The 15,326-nt window shown below is 63.4% G+C and overlaps 2 protein-coding genes across 2 annotated transcripts in view; one reads left to right on the top strand and one right to left on the bottom strand.

The window, feature by feature from the left end:
• Positions 1-6: 6 nt before the first annotated feature.
• On the bottom strand, positions 7-12,654 carry DCST1 (DC-STAMP domain containing 1). The gene is made up of 16 exons (XM_021682156.1): positions 12,594-12,654; positions 12,134-12,259; positions 11,992-12,066; positions 8,484-8,612; positions 8,010-8,149; positions 7,083-7,299; positions 6,848-6,991; positions 6,266-6,387; positions 5,758-5,915; positions 3,802-3,901; positions 3,580-3,675; positions 3,323-3,449; positions 2,939-3,055; positions 2,410-2,552; positions 2,201-2,314; positions 7-370 (listed from the first exon to the last, which is right to left on the bottom strand). The coding sequence occupies exons 1-16, from the start codon at positions 12,652-12,654 to the stop codon at positions 119-121; spliced, it is 2,121 nt and encodes a 706-aa protein (XP_021537831.1). The 3' UTR covers positions 7-118.
• A 262-nt stretch (positions 12,655-12,916) lies between these two features.
• The window catches only part of DCST2 (DC-STAMP domain containing 2), a 10,056-nt gene continuing 7,646 nt past the window's right edge, over positions 12,917-15,326 (top strand). The window contains 6 exon segments of the mRNA XM_021681999.1: positions 12,917-13,241; positions 13,370-13,540; positions 13,764-13,865; positions 14,113-14,310; positions 14,552-14,617; positions 15,047-15,260. Coding sequence (XP_021537674.1) covers positions 12,974-13,241; positions 13,370-13,540; positions 13,764-13,865; positions 14,113-14,310; positions 14,552-14,617; positions 15,047-15,260 — 1,019 coding nt within the window. The 5' untranslated portion in view covers positions 12,917-12,973.

Genomic DNA, 15,326 nt, shown 5'->3' with positions numbered 1-15,326 from the left:
CCGCGTCACGTCGGCGGCCCGGGTCTCCGGACTGCGGGTCAGACCCCTGGGAAGCGCGGGCGTGCGGAGTGTACCGGCTTTTATTAGCCGCGGAGGAGCTGGTGGACAGGACGCCCCCTCACTCCGCGTAGGTGGCATCGTCGTTGCTGTCGCTGTAGGCGGAGGACGAGAGCTCCTCGCGCGGGGTGCAGGCGGGGCACCGCCGCCGCATGTCGTCCCAGCACGGCCGGCAGTACACGGCCGCGCAGTCCGGCGTCGGGCACACGTAGGCCTCTGGCGTCTCGGGCGCCTGGCACACCACGCAGCGCCCACGCAACCAGCGGCGCAGGAGCGGGCAGCGGCGGAGCAGGACGTCCGCCAGGCGGTGGCGCTGCCGGGAGCGAGCGGGAGAGAGGGCTGCGAGGGGTCCCGGACCGCGCGCCGCCTGGCAGCGCCCATGTGCTGGGCGCCCTGCAGGGCCAGGGTGCTAGGGCAGCGGGTGTAGAGAGCGTCCCTCCCCGGCTCGGTGATGGAGAATGGGGGTGCAGCTTCCGCTCCTTCCCCCGGCTACCACTGTTCTTTCCCCGTAAACCACCTTATCTGGTTCTCACGGTGGGCGGGGAAGGCAGTAGGGCGTGCGAAATGATCACTGCTGTGTTCTCCGCTTTACTGGCGGGAAAGCGGAATCTTGGGAGGGGTAAGCGAGTTCCCAAGGCGCACAGAGAGTAAGCAGTCAAACCTGGCTGGCCCCGGTCCCGATTCCTGATGACAGGTCTGGTTCACCGTGCTCCCACCCTCTCGCCCCACAATTGCCAGGCATTCCTCTCTGCAGGCCACCGAAACTACAGAGGCCCCACTGCAAAGGCAGAACTCCTGGCCTTGGCCTGCAGAGCCTTCCACGCTCTGGTCCCCTTCTAGCCTCTGCTCTAACTTGCCCCAGCTTGAACTTGGCATCTTCTGTGCCAGCCTCTCAGACTAGCCCCGGCCCTTGACATTCCCTCTGGGCTGTGAGTCTTTGCACATTCTGTTCCCTTAGCTTGGACGAATGCCCTTCATCTTTCCACCTGCCTACCCAAATCCAGTTTCCTTCTCGACCAGGTCATGGAATCACAGTATGCTCACTTTTTCATACTCATTTAGCCTCTCTGTGTCATGGGGTGGAGGATCTAGGCACTGGAGGAAAAGTCAAGCTAAGATGGTCTCTCACTCTCACCAGCTCTGTTGGGGCTGATTAAGAATGGCTGCCATTCTTTTCTGTTTCTTTTTTTTTTTTAAATAATGTTGGGTCCTGTACTATGCTCTACTAAGAAAGTGTAAATAAATTAGCTCACTCAAGCAGTAACCCCATAAGACAGGCATTGTTATCATTTCTCTTTCAGATGAGAAAACATGCTTGGAAAGGCGGTCACTTGCCCAGGGTCACATGATGACAACTAGCATGTGCATGGAACTTGCTAGATGCCTGCGCTACAAGAGTGAGACTCCCTTAGTCTCCACAACAACCAAATGGAGTAGCAGCTCACTCCGGTTACAGAAGGGAAAACCAAGGCCCAACATTTAGTCAGTCCTGCAGATCGCAGTTGTCATGGCAATAAAGAAGGGAGCCAGGACTCAAACCCAGGCCCTCTGACACCAGCAGCCTCTGCCACGCTGTTGCTGATCTCTGCACAGGCCTTGCACCAGGCTTTACACATCTGTCCAAGCTCCCTGTCCTTCAGAGGGAAACACTGAGGTCTGGTGAGGACCGTGGCCAAGGCCACACAGCTTAATGAGGAAGTGTGGACTGGAACCTGGTTCTTCTGGCTCTGTGCTTTTTCCTTATCCTATGTGACCCTTCATGGTGCCTTCCGGACCCCCCAGCTCGCCCGCCTCCCCGCCTCCCCCAAAGACACTCAGTAGATCCTGTGGCTTGCCTCCCGTCCCTTGTTTCTGAAGGAGCCCCCTTGCTTTCTTTTAGCCAGACCATATCAAATCGGACTTCCCTTTTCTGCCTGCTTCCTGATGGCCCACTGAGTGTCTTGGGCTGGGCTGAATCCTGGGGGACAGAGGTGGACGCAGCCCTGACCCCCAGGAGCTGGATGACCAGGGCCCTTGGCATGCATCCCATCCGAACTCGCTGAGCTCCGTAGGCCTGGGCCCCTGGGGTGGACGGACTGACAGGAGAGGCCCCTGCTGCGGCCCTCACAACCACAGGAGCCACAGGAAGGAGGCCTGGACTTACTGGAGCCTTCTGCTGTTGCGCCCGCCTCAGGATGGCAGCCCTCCTCAGCTTCGTAAAGGCTGCCCTCTTCCTCAGCAGCTCATTGTAGAGGAACAGGATCCGCTTCTTCTCGCGCTGGGGCCAGGGAGAGGGGTCAGTGGTATGACAGTGCGCCCCTCAAGCTGGGGGGGTGCTGGGTGCGGGCCTGCGGAGCTTGGGGGAGGGAGCACCTTGGGGAAGTAGAAGGCGGCAATGACCCTCCGGAGCCGGTAGGCAAAGGCTTGGAGCAGACAGAGACACAGCAGCAGGCCGATGGGGAGGGCAGCTCTCACGTAAGCCCTGGCGTCCAGGCTCACGGGCTGGGGCAGGCAGGCTGCGGTGGGGTGGGCCTGTCAGGACTCTGCCAGGGCCGCGGGCAGGGCACCCCCGGGCTGCTCTGCTCCTGCCTGCCCCTTTCCCTGCAGAGCAGCCCCTTCTGGCCCGGAGCTACCAGGCTCGTGAGGCTATTTGCTCAGCACGGCTCGGATGTGGAAGAAAGTTCTGTTGGACAGCGTGGCTCTAGGGCGCTGGGACCCCCAGGCCCCAGCCCCTACAGCCCTCGGACCCAAGGCTGTCATCTTCCAGCAACTCGAGTCCGACCTGACGCTGCCTGCTCTGATCCTTGCAACCCCAGCATGCAGAGCCCCCTCTTGCCATGCCTTGGAAAGACCCTGGCCCCCGCCCTCCGTTCCTCTGACCCAGATTTTCAGCGTCGCTCACCCATGTTGTTTGATTGCACCCCTGTCTCCGAGGACGTGTTCAGGGCTCCAATGGTTTTCCGAAGAAGCCGGGCAAGCATGGAGTCCCCCCCGACTTTCACCTCCAATTTGTGGCTGCCTGAGGCCGTGGGGGGTCAGGAAAGGGTCGCAGTTTAGGGGGTGGGGCAGGATGGGGACTGGATGTTGGGGGGGTCAAGGCATAGAAATCCTTTGCTGCACGGGAACTTCCATCCGTTCACTCCCTGTTACAGATATAAAGGAGGCTTGGAAACAGAGGCCCCCAGGGACAGGTGTCGGATCGTAGGGCTGAGGTCGGACCGAGCAGGTCAGGGAGGGGCTGGAAGAAGTGGCTGCCTGGGGGGGGCGGGCGGGGGCCGTGGCTCACTGCGGAAGGAGTACTGCAGGAAGGAGTGGTGGCGGATGGTGTCAAAGATGGAGTAGAGGGCCCGGTCCAGGCCGCACAGCAGCAGAAGCAGGAGGAGCACGGGCAGCGTCTCCACGAGCTCCCTCACCTGCCCGAGGAGCGGCAGGCGCTGAGCCGGCAGCGCCGCCCGCCCTGCCCGGGGCCCCTCCGATGCCCCGCCCCCGCCCCTCCGATGCCCCGCCCCCGCCCCGCGTGGCCCGCCCCCACGGCCTCCTCACCACGTTCCTCATCTCCGAGGCCTGCACGGAGGGGTTGCAGGGGAAGATGACGGTTTTCTTCTCGGCTTTGCGCAGTGGTAGCAATGTCCGTTTGCCCTGGATAAAATGTCCAGCCAGCGAGGGACACCAGGGCCCCCTCCCCTCGCCCCTCTGCCCTTCTGGAGCGTGAAACCACAGAGGACGTGCAGCAGGGCACCCTTGGCCAGGGCTGTGCTCACTCACCAGCCTCCTCCTGCGCTCATCGATCTGGCAGAAGTAGGTACTGACGTAGATGTTGTCAAATCGGATGTCGCCATTATAGCTGTCCGTGTAGGAGAAGGCCCTGTGCGCGAGGACATGTCTGTGTCCTCCAGGTTCTCTTACCCACCCCCCACCATGGGCTTCCCGGACGCTCCATCATTCCCCAGAGCACCCAGCATGCGCCGAGCACCGTCTATGTCCTGGGCAGGGGTGCTGTGCCAGCCCCCAGCAGGCCGGTGCAGGGCAGGCGTCCACACAGGTGAGGAGACACAGGTGGAAAGGCAGGGGGGTCGTGCGCCTGGGCGGGAAGGGAGGTTTCCCAGGCATAGACCTGCTGGCAGTGTCTCAGGCAGAGGAACGAGCAGAAGCAAAGGCACAGGGAAGCGGGAAGCCCCTCAAGGCTGCAGAACCACCAGCCATTGCGACTGACTCCCACATCCACCTCTCCAGCGAGCCGGCCGAACATCCTCTGGAGGTCGCTTCAAGCAAAACTCACCCCCCACCTACATTTCCCTTCCCCCTAACACACCCTCTGGTGAGGCCTTGTTTTCTGTGCGTACAGAAGCGGCCCCCTGTGCATGTCCCAAAGTCCCACATAATGCTTCGGTTTCCTAAGGAAAACATGCTAATTATTGGAGATGGGTTTAAAACTGCAAGTTACTTTAAGTAAGCTCCGTGAGCTGTGAAACCTAAGTTCCAGGGGTTCTGGGACCCTGTAAAACGCCCCTCGGTCCTCGGACCGAACAGTCGCGGGCAGGCCCGCCCGAGAGCGCCCCCGTGTGGAGAGGCCGGCGGCCGGCCCCGCGCCCTGCCGGCCCCGCCCTCTCGCCCGCTCGGCCGGCCAGGGACCTCACCCAGGTTGAAAGCCTGGAAACGGACTCTGCGCCTCCTTCCTTCCCTCCCCGAGCTGGCTTTGAGACCTGCTGCACCTTTCCCCTTCCTGCCTCCATCTCAGGCCGGCTTCCTGCCACGCCTCGCTCCCCGCCAGGCGCTCTAACCTCTGACCCACCTGGGCCTCCCAGCCTCCAGCCTCCAGGGCTTTGCAGACTCTTGGGGCCATGCCCACATCAGCCCCGTCCTTCAGCCCAGCCTCTGCCCTCCACATCCCACAGAACCCTCCATCCCTGCCCAAGAGAACACCCTTCCTCTCCTTGACCGTGGCTCCCCATCTGCAGCCTTTTGAAACCCATGTATGGCCCTTGCAGGGGCCCGTCCTCAGCTCCCACCCCTGTCCTGGGAGCCAGGCCCTCGCCCGGCCCTCCAACCACCCATGCTCTGTGGGCACCCCTCTGGCCTCCCCTAGACCATGAGCGTGTTGAGGGCAGGAAGATGGCTCGTTCACTCTGTCTTCCCGTGGCGCCCTTGGCACACACACAACCGTGCCCTCACCTGCCCCACAGACGGGGCAGGAGCCCCCCCACCTCCCCCCCGTGGCCGCCTTTGCCCAGCCCCTGCCCATCTCGGGAGCTTGGGGGTGGGGACAGGAAACAGAGGGTCCAGAGGTCAGCGGGGAAGCAGAGTGAGGCCCGGGGCAGCCCAGCTGGACGCCAGGCTGGGTGGGGTTGAGGACTTTGGTCCAAATGGAGGGAAAGTAGCTGCCAACGCAGCAGGCGGCAGAAAATGAAAGTAGGGCTGGACGATAGAGATGGGCAAAGTCAGAGCCAAGGGGAACATGAAGGGCAGGAGAACAATCAGAAGTCAGAGCTGAAAGTAAAAGAAGTCAGCGCTGGGATGAAGGCGGAAGGGGGCAGATAAATGAAGACCAGCTCCCTTTCAAGGTGGCAGAGCATGGGCCACGTGTCCCCCACACCGGGCCCCCGTCTCCTTAACCTCCATAAACAACCAACGTTCCCGCTCGCGGCTGGCCGCGCTCCCACAGCTCCCGCAAGGCAGGCCCCCGTCCCAGGGAGGAAGGGGCTTCGGGGCGGGAAGGCTCACGCGTGAAGGACCAGCAGGAAGGTGCAGGAGAACAGAGCACGCAGCAGCCCCAGGGCCCACTCCAGCTGGGCCTCCCGGTGGCGGACATAGTCCCGCAGCTCGGTGCTCATGTGTTCCCAGCCTGGGCTGAGGCCCAGCACTGCCGCCTGCTTCTCTTCCTGGTGGGGGGCACGGGTGCGGATGTGGCCCTCCCGGCGTCGCTGCCCTGATGCCCTGCTCGTGTCCCCCAGTTCTTCCCAGGACCTTCAGGAGCCCCGTGTGGAGAGCCCGGGCGCGGCCCCTCCTCCCCGCCGTCCTGCTCCCCTGCGCCTGCCGGACTGACACCCTCTCTCACCTGGCAGGCGGTCGGGTCCCAGAGTCAGGTCCCTGCCCGCCACAGGCTCGGCACTGCCCCTCCCTGTCCCCGTCCCCCTCGTCCTTCCTGTGCCTCGCCACCTGCTCTTCTGCGGGCCCCGTGCCCTTCTCCCACTCCCTCGCTTCCCCCAGCCCACGCGCCCCTGCTTCCTACCTTGAGCTCAATAGTGGCCGAAAACTCCCCTTCCAGGTCGTGAATAGACCGGGTGAGGGAGTCGTACGTCTGCCCAAAGTTGCCTTCGATGGGGATACTGCGGCGGCACCAGATCTCCATCGCTGCGGGGTGCGGGGGGCAGGGCCAGGTCCGCGGCCAGTCCCGCTCCTGTCCACCCTGTCTGCCTCTCCACCCATGGCCTTCCACGCTGAGGCTTTCCCCCCTCTGCGCTCCGTGAGTCCCGTGTCCCGGGAACAAGGCCTGACTTTCCCTCATTTTTCTCACCTGTTCGTAACCATGCCAGCTATTAATAATGATAGCAACACTTTAAAGAAAATCCCTTTGTGTGCAGCTCTGTTCCTTGCTTCCTGAAATCCTCAGAACCCCCTAACGGGATGAGTACTACTATTAGGCCCGTCTTTCAGATGGAGGGACGGAACCGGAGCCCGCTGTGAACATAGCTGGGTGGCAGAGCCAGCCCGTGGGGGGCCTAAGCCCTGCCCGCCCGATGGCTTTCCTGCCCCACGCCGACCCAGCAGTCCCCAGGGACTCGGCTCCCGCCCTCCCCCTTGCCCCGCTGACCCTTGGCGATGCCACAGAAGAACTTGAACTTCATGGGCAAGCAGAGCAGGTGTTTGAGCAGCGGGACCCAGATGCGCTGCATGCACTGTTCATGCTTGTGGTCAAACCAGCGGCGGCAGCTGAGGATGGCCCGATCCACCACGTCTGCAGGAGGGGGCAGGGAGCAGGTGAGGCCCCCACGGCCGGCCTGGAGCCCTGGCCCCGGCCCGCGCCCCCACGGCCCCCGTGCCCTCACGGGAGCAGCGCAGCTTGGTCTTCAGCTCATACATCTTCTGTGTAGAGAGACGGTGCCTGGGACGTAGAGCTCGGTGAGTGTCCACACTGCGGGCTGTCCCCTCGAAGCCCGTGGTGTTCTCGACCATGTGGCCCGTGTCACCGTTCACCTGGGCATCCAGCTCCTCAAAGGACTTGGAGATGTTCTGGGTTTCGGCTTTCAGCAAATCTTTGCTGCCCTGGGGTTGGGGGCCGAGGAAGGAGCGGTCAGTGGGGCAGCCGAGGAGCCTGTCCTGTCCCTCTGGCCGAGCTCCGGGCGCTTCCCTCAGGCCTGGATGGAGCCCGGGCCCCGAGACAGCCTCACCCCATGCCCCACTGTTCAGTCTTCGGGACACCCCTCTACCCCCCTGCCCTGCAACCAGTCGCCCCTGCTCTGCCCCCGCCCAGCGCCTGCGCTGGCCTGCATCTCAGATCCCCGCTAGCGAGGGAAGGTGCCCCAGGCCCTGGGACTTCGCTGTAATCTCCCAGACCACTGTGCCATCTCAGTGTCCCCAGCCCCAGTGTCCCCGATGTCAGCCCATCTCCCCAACTCCTCAACTCTCCAGTTCTCCCACACCCCAGCCTCCAGTCCTCCACAGGCCGATTCCACAATCCTGTGGGCCTCCAGGCTTCCCGGCCCCCGATGTCCTGACATTCTAGTTCAGCTGCCCAGAGTACCGCCTACCCAGCTGTTTGCAAGTGGGAGCTGCGGGTCCCATGACTGGGGGCGAGGGCTTTCCTGGCAGCTGGTGCCCAGGGCACGTCCCGCAATGTTTGAGGACAGTCCAGCAAAACGTGCCAGTGGCGCCCCGCTGGGAAACTGAGTCCAGGGTCAGATCTCCCAGCTCCAGTCACGCCGGCCCCCAGGGGAGAGGAGCCCAGACCCTGCCCGCGAGCGCGGGGCCCTGACCAGCAGGTCCTTGAACACTGCCCGCAGCGGGGCCGTGGAGACGCGCCAGGCCTCGCGGGTGTTGTTGACCTGTAAGTCTACGGTGCAGCCCAGCGACGCGATCACCTCGTTCAGGTTGTAGCGCAGGTTGGCCGCGGGTCCTGGGAAGATGCCCCAGTGGGTCTCCCTCCTCAGCTAGTCACTTCCTGAGGGCCCCTCCGCTCCCGCTCTGCATACGGGGTGACCACCCTCAGAACTGTACAACGAGGGGGCCCTGAGCCTGGGAGAGGGCAGCTCATTCCCCTCCGGCTGGGTTTTCCCTGTGCGAACCGAGGAGGCCCAGAGATGCGGAGGAACTCTCTCAGGGGCATCCAGCGAGCTGGAGCAGCTGGATCAGACTCCCCGTCTCTCCCCTTCAGCCGCCCGGGTCTCATCGGGTGGCCCACCCAGGATCCTGCTCCAGTCACAAACTGGCACCCAGGGACACACGCTCACCCTCGTAGATGGCGGCCAAGGCGTATCCCAGCACGAAGAGCCGGCCCTCCCTGCCCAGCATCTTGGGCACCAGCAGGAGGCTGGCACAGCGGATGTGAGGGGAGGTCCCCCAGCCCAGCGCGCCCAAGCCTGTCGGGAGGCAGCAACAGGTGGTGAGGCGAGTGAGGCTGCGGCCTGACCCACCAGGCTCAGCAGAGCACCCACCCCCAACTTCTTTCTGGAGCCGTGGCCGTCCTGCCTCTGCCCCCACGTATGCGGACGCGGGGAGGCCTCCGAGGCCGCTCACTCCTGCGCTCCTTGGGTAGCCGAGTACAGGGCTCAGCTGCGTGGCGGGGGAGGGGCGTGGAGCCGTGGCCCTGACCGAAGGGGTGTGTGTGTGTGTGTGTGTGTGTGTGCGTGTGCGTGTGTGTGTGTGTTCGGGGAGGGGGAAGCACTTCTCTTCTCCAGGCTGGGTTCCCATACACCCCAGGTGCTGAGGGGGCAGGGAGCGCAAGAGGAAAGTTCTGGAAACAGTCCTGGTGCTCAGAGCCACCTCACTGTTCCCACTCACAATCTCCGTCCCTAATTTTAGCCTTAATCACGGACCTCCTGGTGTGTGTTAGCAAACGGGTGTCTCCCTGTGGTCTCCGCAAGGAGACAGAGAGCTCCTTGCAGCTCATAATGCAGGGAGAGAGCCAACAGATGACTACAGCCCCGAGCGCTAAGTGCACAAGGGAGGCGCTTCTCGGGGCTGTGGGGGCGGGTGTGTCTGTGGGGAGGGTGGGGCTGGGAAGGCTGGACAAAGCCGCTGACGTGTCAGCTGGGGCTGGAAGATGAGTAAAGTGTAGTTAGGAGGCAGGACGGCATTCCAGGCCAAAGGGACAGCATAGCTGGGCAGGGAACCCAGCAGCTTCCTGTGGGATGGAGCGCTTGCCCTCGCCAAAGCAAAGTCCCTCCACTTCCTCCCTCCATCTCCTGGGCCCTCGTGGGGTCCCCGTCGCCTCTCCCGGGGGGCTGACTGGTCCCCTGCTTCCCCTCTGTACTTGGGTTTTCACAAGGCAGCCAGAGTGACCTTGGAAGCACATCCGTCTGACCCTGTCCCTTCTCTGCTTCAGACCAGCCACGGACTTTCCACCAGAGTTGGGGTCCAGTCCAAGCTCCCTTAGTGTGGTCCACTGACCCCCGTGATGGGGCCCCTGCCTGGCTTCTGCGGGCCACTCAGCCCTTCGCCTCCCTCGCCCGCCCACACAGGCCTGCAGCCGGCCCTGCACTATGCCAAGCTCATTCCGCCCCTGCCAGGAGCGCTGCTCTTCACCTGGTCATACAGGTTTGCTGTGAGCCCTGTCTGGTGCCACCCGACGGTGTGTCTGCCTTCTTCCTCGCTAACACAACTTGAGTTTCGTTCAAGGCCAACCAGCAGTCCCTGCCCCAGCCCCTGGGGGTAAATCTGGATCCGTCTCACCCAGTCACCGTCTAACAGGACATCAGAAGGGGTTTGTTCCATGGTCTTGGCCTTCTGGCCAACGACTCAAGCTAGGGTAGTTGGCAAGTAGTTGCCCTACATTCTACAGAGAGCCCCGGGGGGCTGGGAACCCTCTCTGGGCCCACGAGCAGGGCAAAACGAGTCTCTGACCCTCTACCAACCAGTATATACAGAGACCAGACCAGAAATGGAATTTTCTGGAAAAGAAGCAGCGGGAGTAGGCAGACCTGGGAGGGGAGGCTGAAGAGAGGAGGGGCGTTCACTTCCTGGCCAAGTGAGAGGCCTCACGGGACCCCGGAGAGACAGGGGCAGGGGGAAAGTGGCCCTTGCTGAGCTGCGGCACCCGGAGGCCGCCCCTGGGCGGCCACCCAAGCGCAGCGTGGGAGGCCAGGTCGGGGCGGTGTTGGCAGGGCCTCTGGGGAGGATGGGGGAACGTGACCTGGGAGCCTTGCTTGCTTCTCAGGGCGGCAGGGGAGGGGGCAGCGCAAGGCACCTGCTTTCCCACTTTGGCAGGGCAAGGATGGATGACTTTCTCTGGACGTTTTGGAGGGCGGCAGGCCTCATGCCATCTGAGAGGTCCTCCCCCTGGGGGCAGCCCGTTTGCTGCGGGTGGTAGGAGCTACATGAGGTCAGCCAGATAGAGCTACTCTCAGCAGGAGAATGGACCTTGGAGGGCCACACGGAGCCTCCAGAGACACCACGGAAGGCCCCCCGAGGCAGCCGGTGGGACGGCTTGCCACCCAGAGGCAGTGGGGTTCCCCCAGTATGGATGACTTCAGGCTTCCGACCCTGTCCCTCTAATCCCTTCCGACAGCAGAAGAACCAGAAGGGGAAGGAAGTGGGGAAAGGAGGCCAGGGCGGCCGTGCCCCCTTCACTGGGGGACCCCTCACCAGCGGTCGGTGGCCTGGGGGCAGGGGCGCCAGGAGGGAAGATGCTGGAGAGTGCAGGGAGGTGGGATTTGGGTATAGCCTGGGTTGGACCTTTCCAACCCCAGAAATAGTCACAGTTACGGAAGCAGGACCGGGTCTCATAAATGACAATAAGCGGCAAGTGAAGGGTCCGTGGGAAAGGTCATCCATGGGGGCCCGCCGTGGTCCTGGGGCTGCCCACACAGGTCCGTTCCCAGAGGGGGCTGGCGAGGGCCCTGCCGGGGCGGCCCAGCACAAGCGGAACTGGGAAGCTGGCTGGGGGGACGGGAACGTTTTCCTCCTTCTTAAAGGAGACATAAAGAAGGAATGTTCTGGTCTTCCAACATTGGTGTATGAAGATGAGATGCCTGGACTTGGGGTCGCCCATGCATGACCTGAAGACGAACGGTCACCAGGCCAAACATGGCGGGAACCTGGGTCCTTGGCAGGTGGACTGAGCTGCAGAATTATCCAAACTCCAAAGACCACTCGGCCTTGAAACTTGTTGTTACATGAGAGAATCAACTTTCTCTGTGGTTAAACCACTTTCAGGTGGGTTTTCTCTTCTCGTAGATCGACAGCTTCCTACACAAGGCCCCCACCCCAGTGCTGCCTCCGAGAAGCCTTCCCTGACTACCAGCCCCTTTCCCCCACGGCCCCAGCTTCCTCTCATCACGCCCCTTTGTCACCATCAGAAATGCTCTTGTTCCTTTCTTGTCCTTTCCTGCCTAAACTCTCTCTGTTGGGGGCCCCTCGACCTTGTTCACTGCAGAAGCCCCCAGAGGGGCTCAGTGAGTGCTGAATGAATGAATGAAGGAGTGAATGAATGAATGAACGGAATCGATCGGGAGGAGCAGGAAACAAGGTCAGAGAGGTCAGGAGACATGGGGCATCCCATGGGGCACCCTTGGGTAACATGGAGTCCTTCTGGTTGGGGAGGCCCCTAGAGGACAAGGACTGGTTTTCTTCCAAAGACCGAGGGCCTATGGATCTCCCCTCAAAGCCCAAGAGGAGGCTGGGGCCGGGAGGGACACTTGGGTGCAGAAGAAACAAGATCGGACCCCTTCTGGGCACCTGGGACTCTCTAGGCCTGCTCCACAGGCCTCTCGAGCATCCCTGTCCTTAGCCAGAACTCACCCACCACGCTGTACAACGCCACCATCTTCTGACCTTCGTAGATGTTCATAGGGTTCACCAGGAGCTGAAAGAGACCTGAGGGTGCAGGGTCAAGCCAAAGGTCAAAAGATGGGTCCCACCCCTGACCTCTGCCCACACTCACCCATGGCCAGGAGCCCTCCGGTGCTTGCCCCCAGCAGGAAGGCGGCAATGGGAAACGATCCTGGCTGGCGCTGCAGGAACCGGCTGCAGGGGACAGGCAGCCCCCAGCTCAGGAGCCTCTGCATTGCTGGGGTTGGGGGGAGGCGGCAAACACACTGGGGCCAACAGCCCACTCTTCTGGCTGGGATGGGCTTCATCAGGGGCAGGGGCCTGCAGGGGGAGAGCCTGGGGGGACTTGGGTGGGCGTGGCGGGAGTGGGGAGGACATCCTGAAGGAGGATGGGCGGCCCTGGGGATGCAGGGCAGATGTGAGGGAGAGAAGAGGAAGGGGCTTGGCTGGAGGGGGGCACTGGGGGACCCACGGTGGGGGGAGGCCTGGGGGTCCGAGGGGACAGGCTGGATGAGAGGCCCCGAGGGGCTGAACGGCCCTGGGAAAGGACGGGTTCTCTGTGACTGACTCACTGGTGTGGGGGAGCTTCCTTCTTTCCCCCGTTGCTCTGTCCTGATGAAATGTGCCAGCCATGAGTCAGCTTTGGGGACCCTCTCTCGTCCCACAAATGTCCTCAAGGATGTCCTCGGCGCAGAGGTTCGCTTCTGTCCCCTCTGCCGCCCCACAGCCTGGGTGAAGTCTGTGTCTTGCTCCCTCTGCTCTGAGACTTGGGGAAGGAGACTAGCGACCTACGTGCCCTCTCCAGTCCCGCAGCCGGGTCGGGCTCTCCAAGACAGATACAATACAAGCCTCCGGAACCTTAGAATGTGGAGAGGCGTTCCGGGAGCCTGGAAGGGCCACGGAACCTGGTGGGCATCTCCTGGAGACGGGCGGACATTGGGTCTCAGCAACCATGCCCAGAGTCACGAAGGACACCGTGCACCCCTTGGGGGCAGAGGAGTCAAGCATGGCTCGGGCTGTGGTCCGCAGCATGGGGGGTTTTGGCCTGGGCTTGTCCCTGGCCACGGCCTACGGGCTCCTGCAGCTGCTGGTGGAAGGACACAGCCCCTGGGGCTGCCTGGTGGGCACCCTCACTCTGGCCGCCTTCCTTAGCCTGGGCATGGGGTTCTCACGCCAGGTCCGGGTCACTGTCCTCTTGCTGCTGCCCCAGGCCTTCTCCAGTGAGCGCGGGGTACCGGGGGGAGGGGGTCCTAGGGCGGGGGGGCGCTGGAGGGAAATCTTCTGAAAGCTTCTGCGAGAGGCTGTGTGCGAGGCCGGGGCCCTGCGCCCACGGAGCCGTCTCCCCCAGAGCAGGGCCGGACACTGCTGCTGGTGGCGGCCTTCGGGTTGGTGCTACAGGGACCCTGTGCCAACACCCTGCGCAACTTCACCCAGGCCAGCGAGGCCGTGGCCTGTGGGGCCGAGCTGGCCTTGAACCAGACCGCCGAGGTGCTGGAGCGGGCCAAGCAGCCCCTCGTCAGTAAGGCCCCGTGGCCCCCTGCTCGCGCGGTCTGCGGCCCTCCCGCTCCGTCCCTCTGCGCCGTCGAGGGGCTCTCCCCTCCAGACCCCCTCTCCCTGCTCACTGGTCTGCTCTGCTCCCACGGCGCCTGGCTCCCACACCTCCCAGGGGCAGCCCCCTCTCCCCACCCCACCCCGCAGCAGTGGAGAACCAGCCCCCCAGTGCCCCTGCTCCTGCTTCTCAGGTGCCCTGAACAAGATTAAAGCCATTGCCCGGAAGGCCAAGGAGGTGGCCGACCGGGTCCGCAAGTTCTTTCGGTCCATCATGGATGGTGTGAAGCATGTCGGTCAGCACGTTCAGCATGGCTGGGGTTTTTTTGGGGGGGGGGCTCAAAATTCACCTGTCTCTTCACCTCTGCCCCTGTCCGGGACTGGGGCCCCTCCTGGGTGCTGACCAGGCCCCGCTGGATACAGCGCAACCAGGCCCCTGACCACAGGGCTCTCCTGCTCTGGGTGCTGCCCTGGGTTCCCCAAGTCCCTGAAAAGGTGCCGCAGGGCTGCAGGCCTGGGCACCAGCCCCACAGCTGTCCCCAGCCAGGGCCCTGCGGAACGTGTGGTACTGGATCCTGCACATCGGCGACGTGTGCAACGCGGAGCTGGGCAACCCTTACCTCAAGTGCACGCGGGTCTTCGAAGATGCCAAGGACAGCTGCATGCAGGTCATACCACAAGCCTACCACCTGTGCCACGTGCTCTTGCCCTTCAAGCTAGTGCTCTGCGGGCTGGCCAGTGGTGAGAGCCAGGGCTCGCCCGCAGGCCCGGGGAGCCAGCACGTGGGGGGTCCGTTCTCAGGGCTGGGCCCGCTATGGGGCCGGTGGGGGAGACAGAGGAACCGGTGTGGGGGCTGGGGTAAGGGGGAGAAGGTTTGGAGCCAGTTTGGAGGTCAGTGGGAAGAGCGAGAAGCCAGAGGAGCCCGGAGGCAGGAGGGGCCGTGTGTCTTCGCTTCTCCTGACGCTCGGTCTCTGGGTTCCAGTGGTCCAGGTGTTCTGCGTCATCCCCAAGTACATCCAAACCTTCTTGCACAAGACCCTCAGCACCCGTGAGTGGCCCCCTCCCAGCCCTGCTGCCCGCAGCCTCCCCTCCTCCTGGCACGGCCTCACCAGGCCCGGAGTGCTCCCAGTCCTGAATGAGAATGCCGGAGCGGGACGACAGGCGCCCGGAAGGGACTCAGGAAAGCGAGGCCCAGCCACGAGGAGGTGCCTCAGCCAAAGCTGGGCTTTAGAGCAGGAGGGGGGAGAGGACCAGGGCCTCTTGTGCCCCCTCCGCCCCCCAGCCCCGGACAGGGCACTGAGATGGGTGGTGATGGGGGCAGGGGGCTGTGGTGTCAGGCCTGCGGTGGTGACAGCATGGACCGCAGGGGCTTTGTCCCCTCCTCCTCGGGGGGGTCCCGGCTGGTCTGTGAGCTGTGCCAGGCCCTCCCCCTCCTAACCCTCCTGGCTCCCGGCTCCCCTGCACCTGCTGGCCCCAGCTGTGAGGAACTTAATTAACCGGGTGCGCCGGGAGTTCGAGTTCAATGTGACAGCCACCCACCACTTCTCCGTGGACCTCAACGCCTCTCGGAGCCTGTCCCAGGTGGCCCTGGACCTCCATGAAGCGGTCAGCATGAAGCTGCACCGAGTCCGAGAGGTCCTGGCCCTGATGGGCTACACCACACCTCTGCTGCTCTCCGTCCTCTACCTCCAGTGAGGGGCTGGGGGCTCCGGCTGGGGGCTCCGGGCTGGGGGCTCGGGCTGGGGGCTCCGGGCTGG

This window comes from Neomonachus schauinslandi, chromosome 6 (genome assembly GCF_002201575.2).
Source record: "Neomonachus schauinslandi chromosome 6, ASM220157v2, whole genome shotgun sequence".
In the NCBI taxonomy this organism is placed as follows: Eukaryota; Metazoa; Chordata; class Mammalia; order Carnivora; family Phocidae; genus Neomonachus; species Neomonachus schauinslandi.
The sequence above is the reverse complement of the archived record's forward strand: the minus strand, read 5'-3'. Positions and strand labels throughout refer to the sequence as shown.

Bases quoted from the DNA above. Each gene is read 5' to 3' on its own strand.
- DCST1 (XM_021682156.1), bottom strand. From the start codon at position 12,654: ATGGCTGGCACATTTCATCAGGACAGAGCAACGGGGGAAAGAAGGAAG. The intron at 3,056-3,322 runs GTGAGCCACGGC...CCACGGCCTCAG, and splicing joins CCTGCAGTACTCCTTCCGCA to GCAGCCACAAATTGGAGGTG. The intron at 2,315-2,409 runs GTGCTCCCTCCC...CCCTGGCCCCAG, and splicing joins CCGCCTTCTACTTCCCCAAG to CGCGAGAAGAAGCGGATCCT.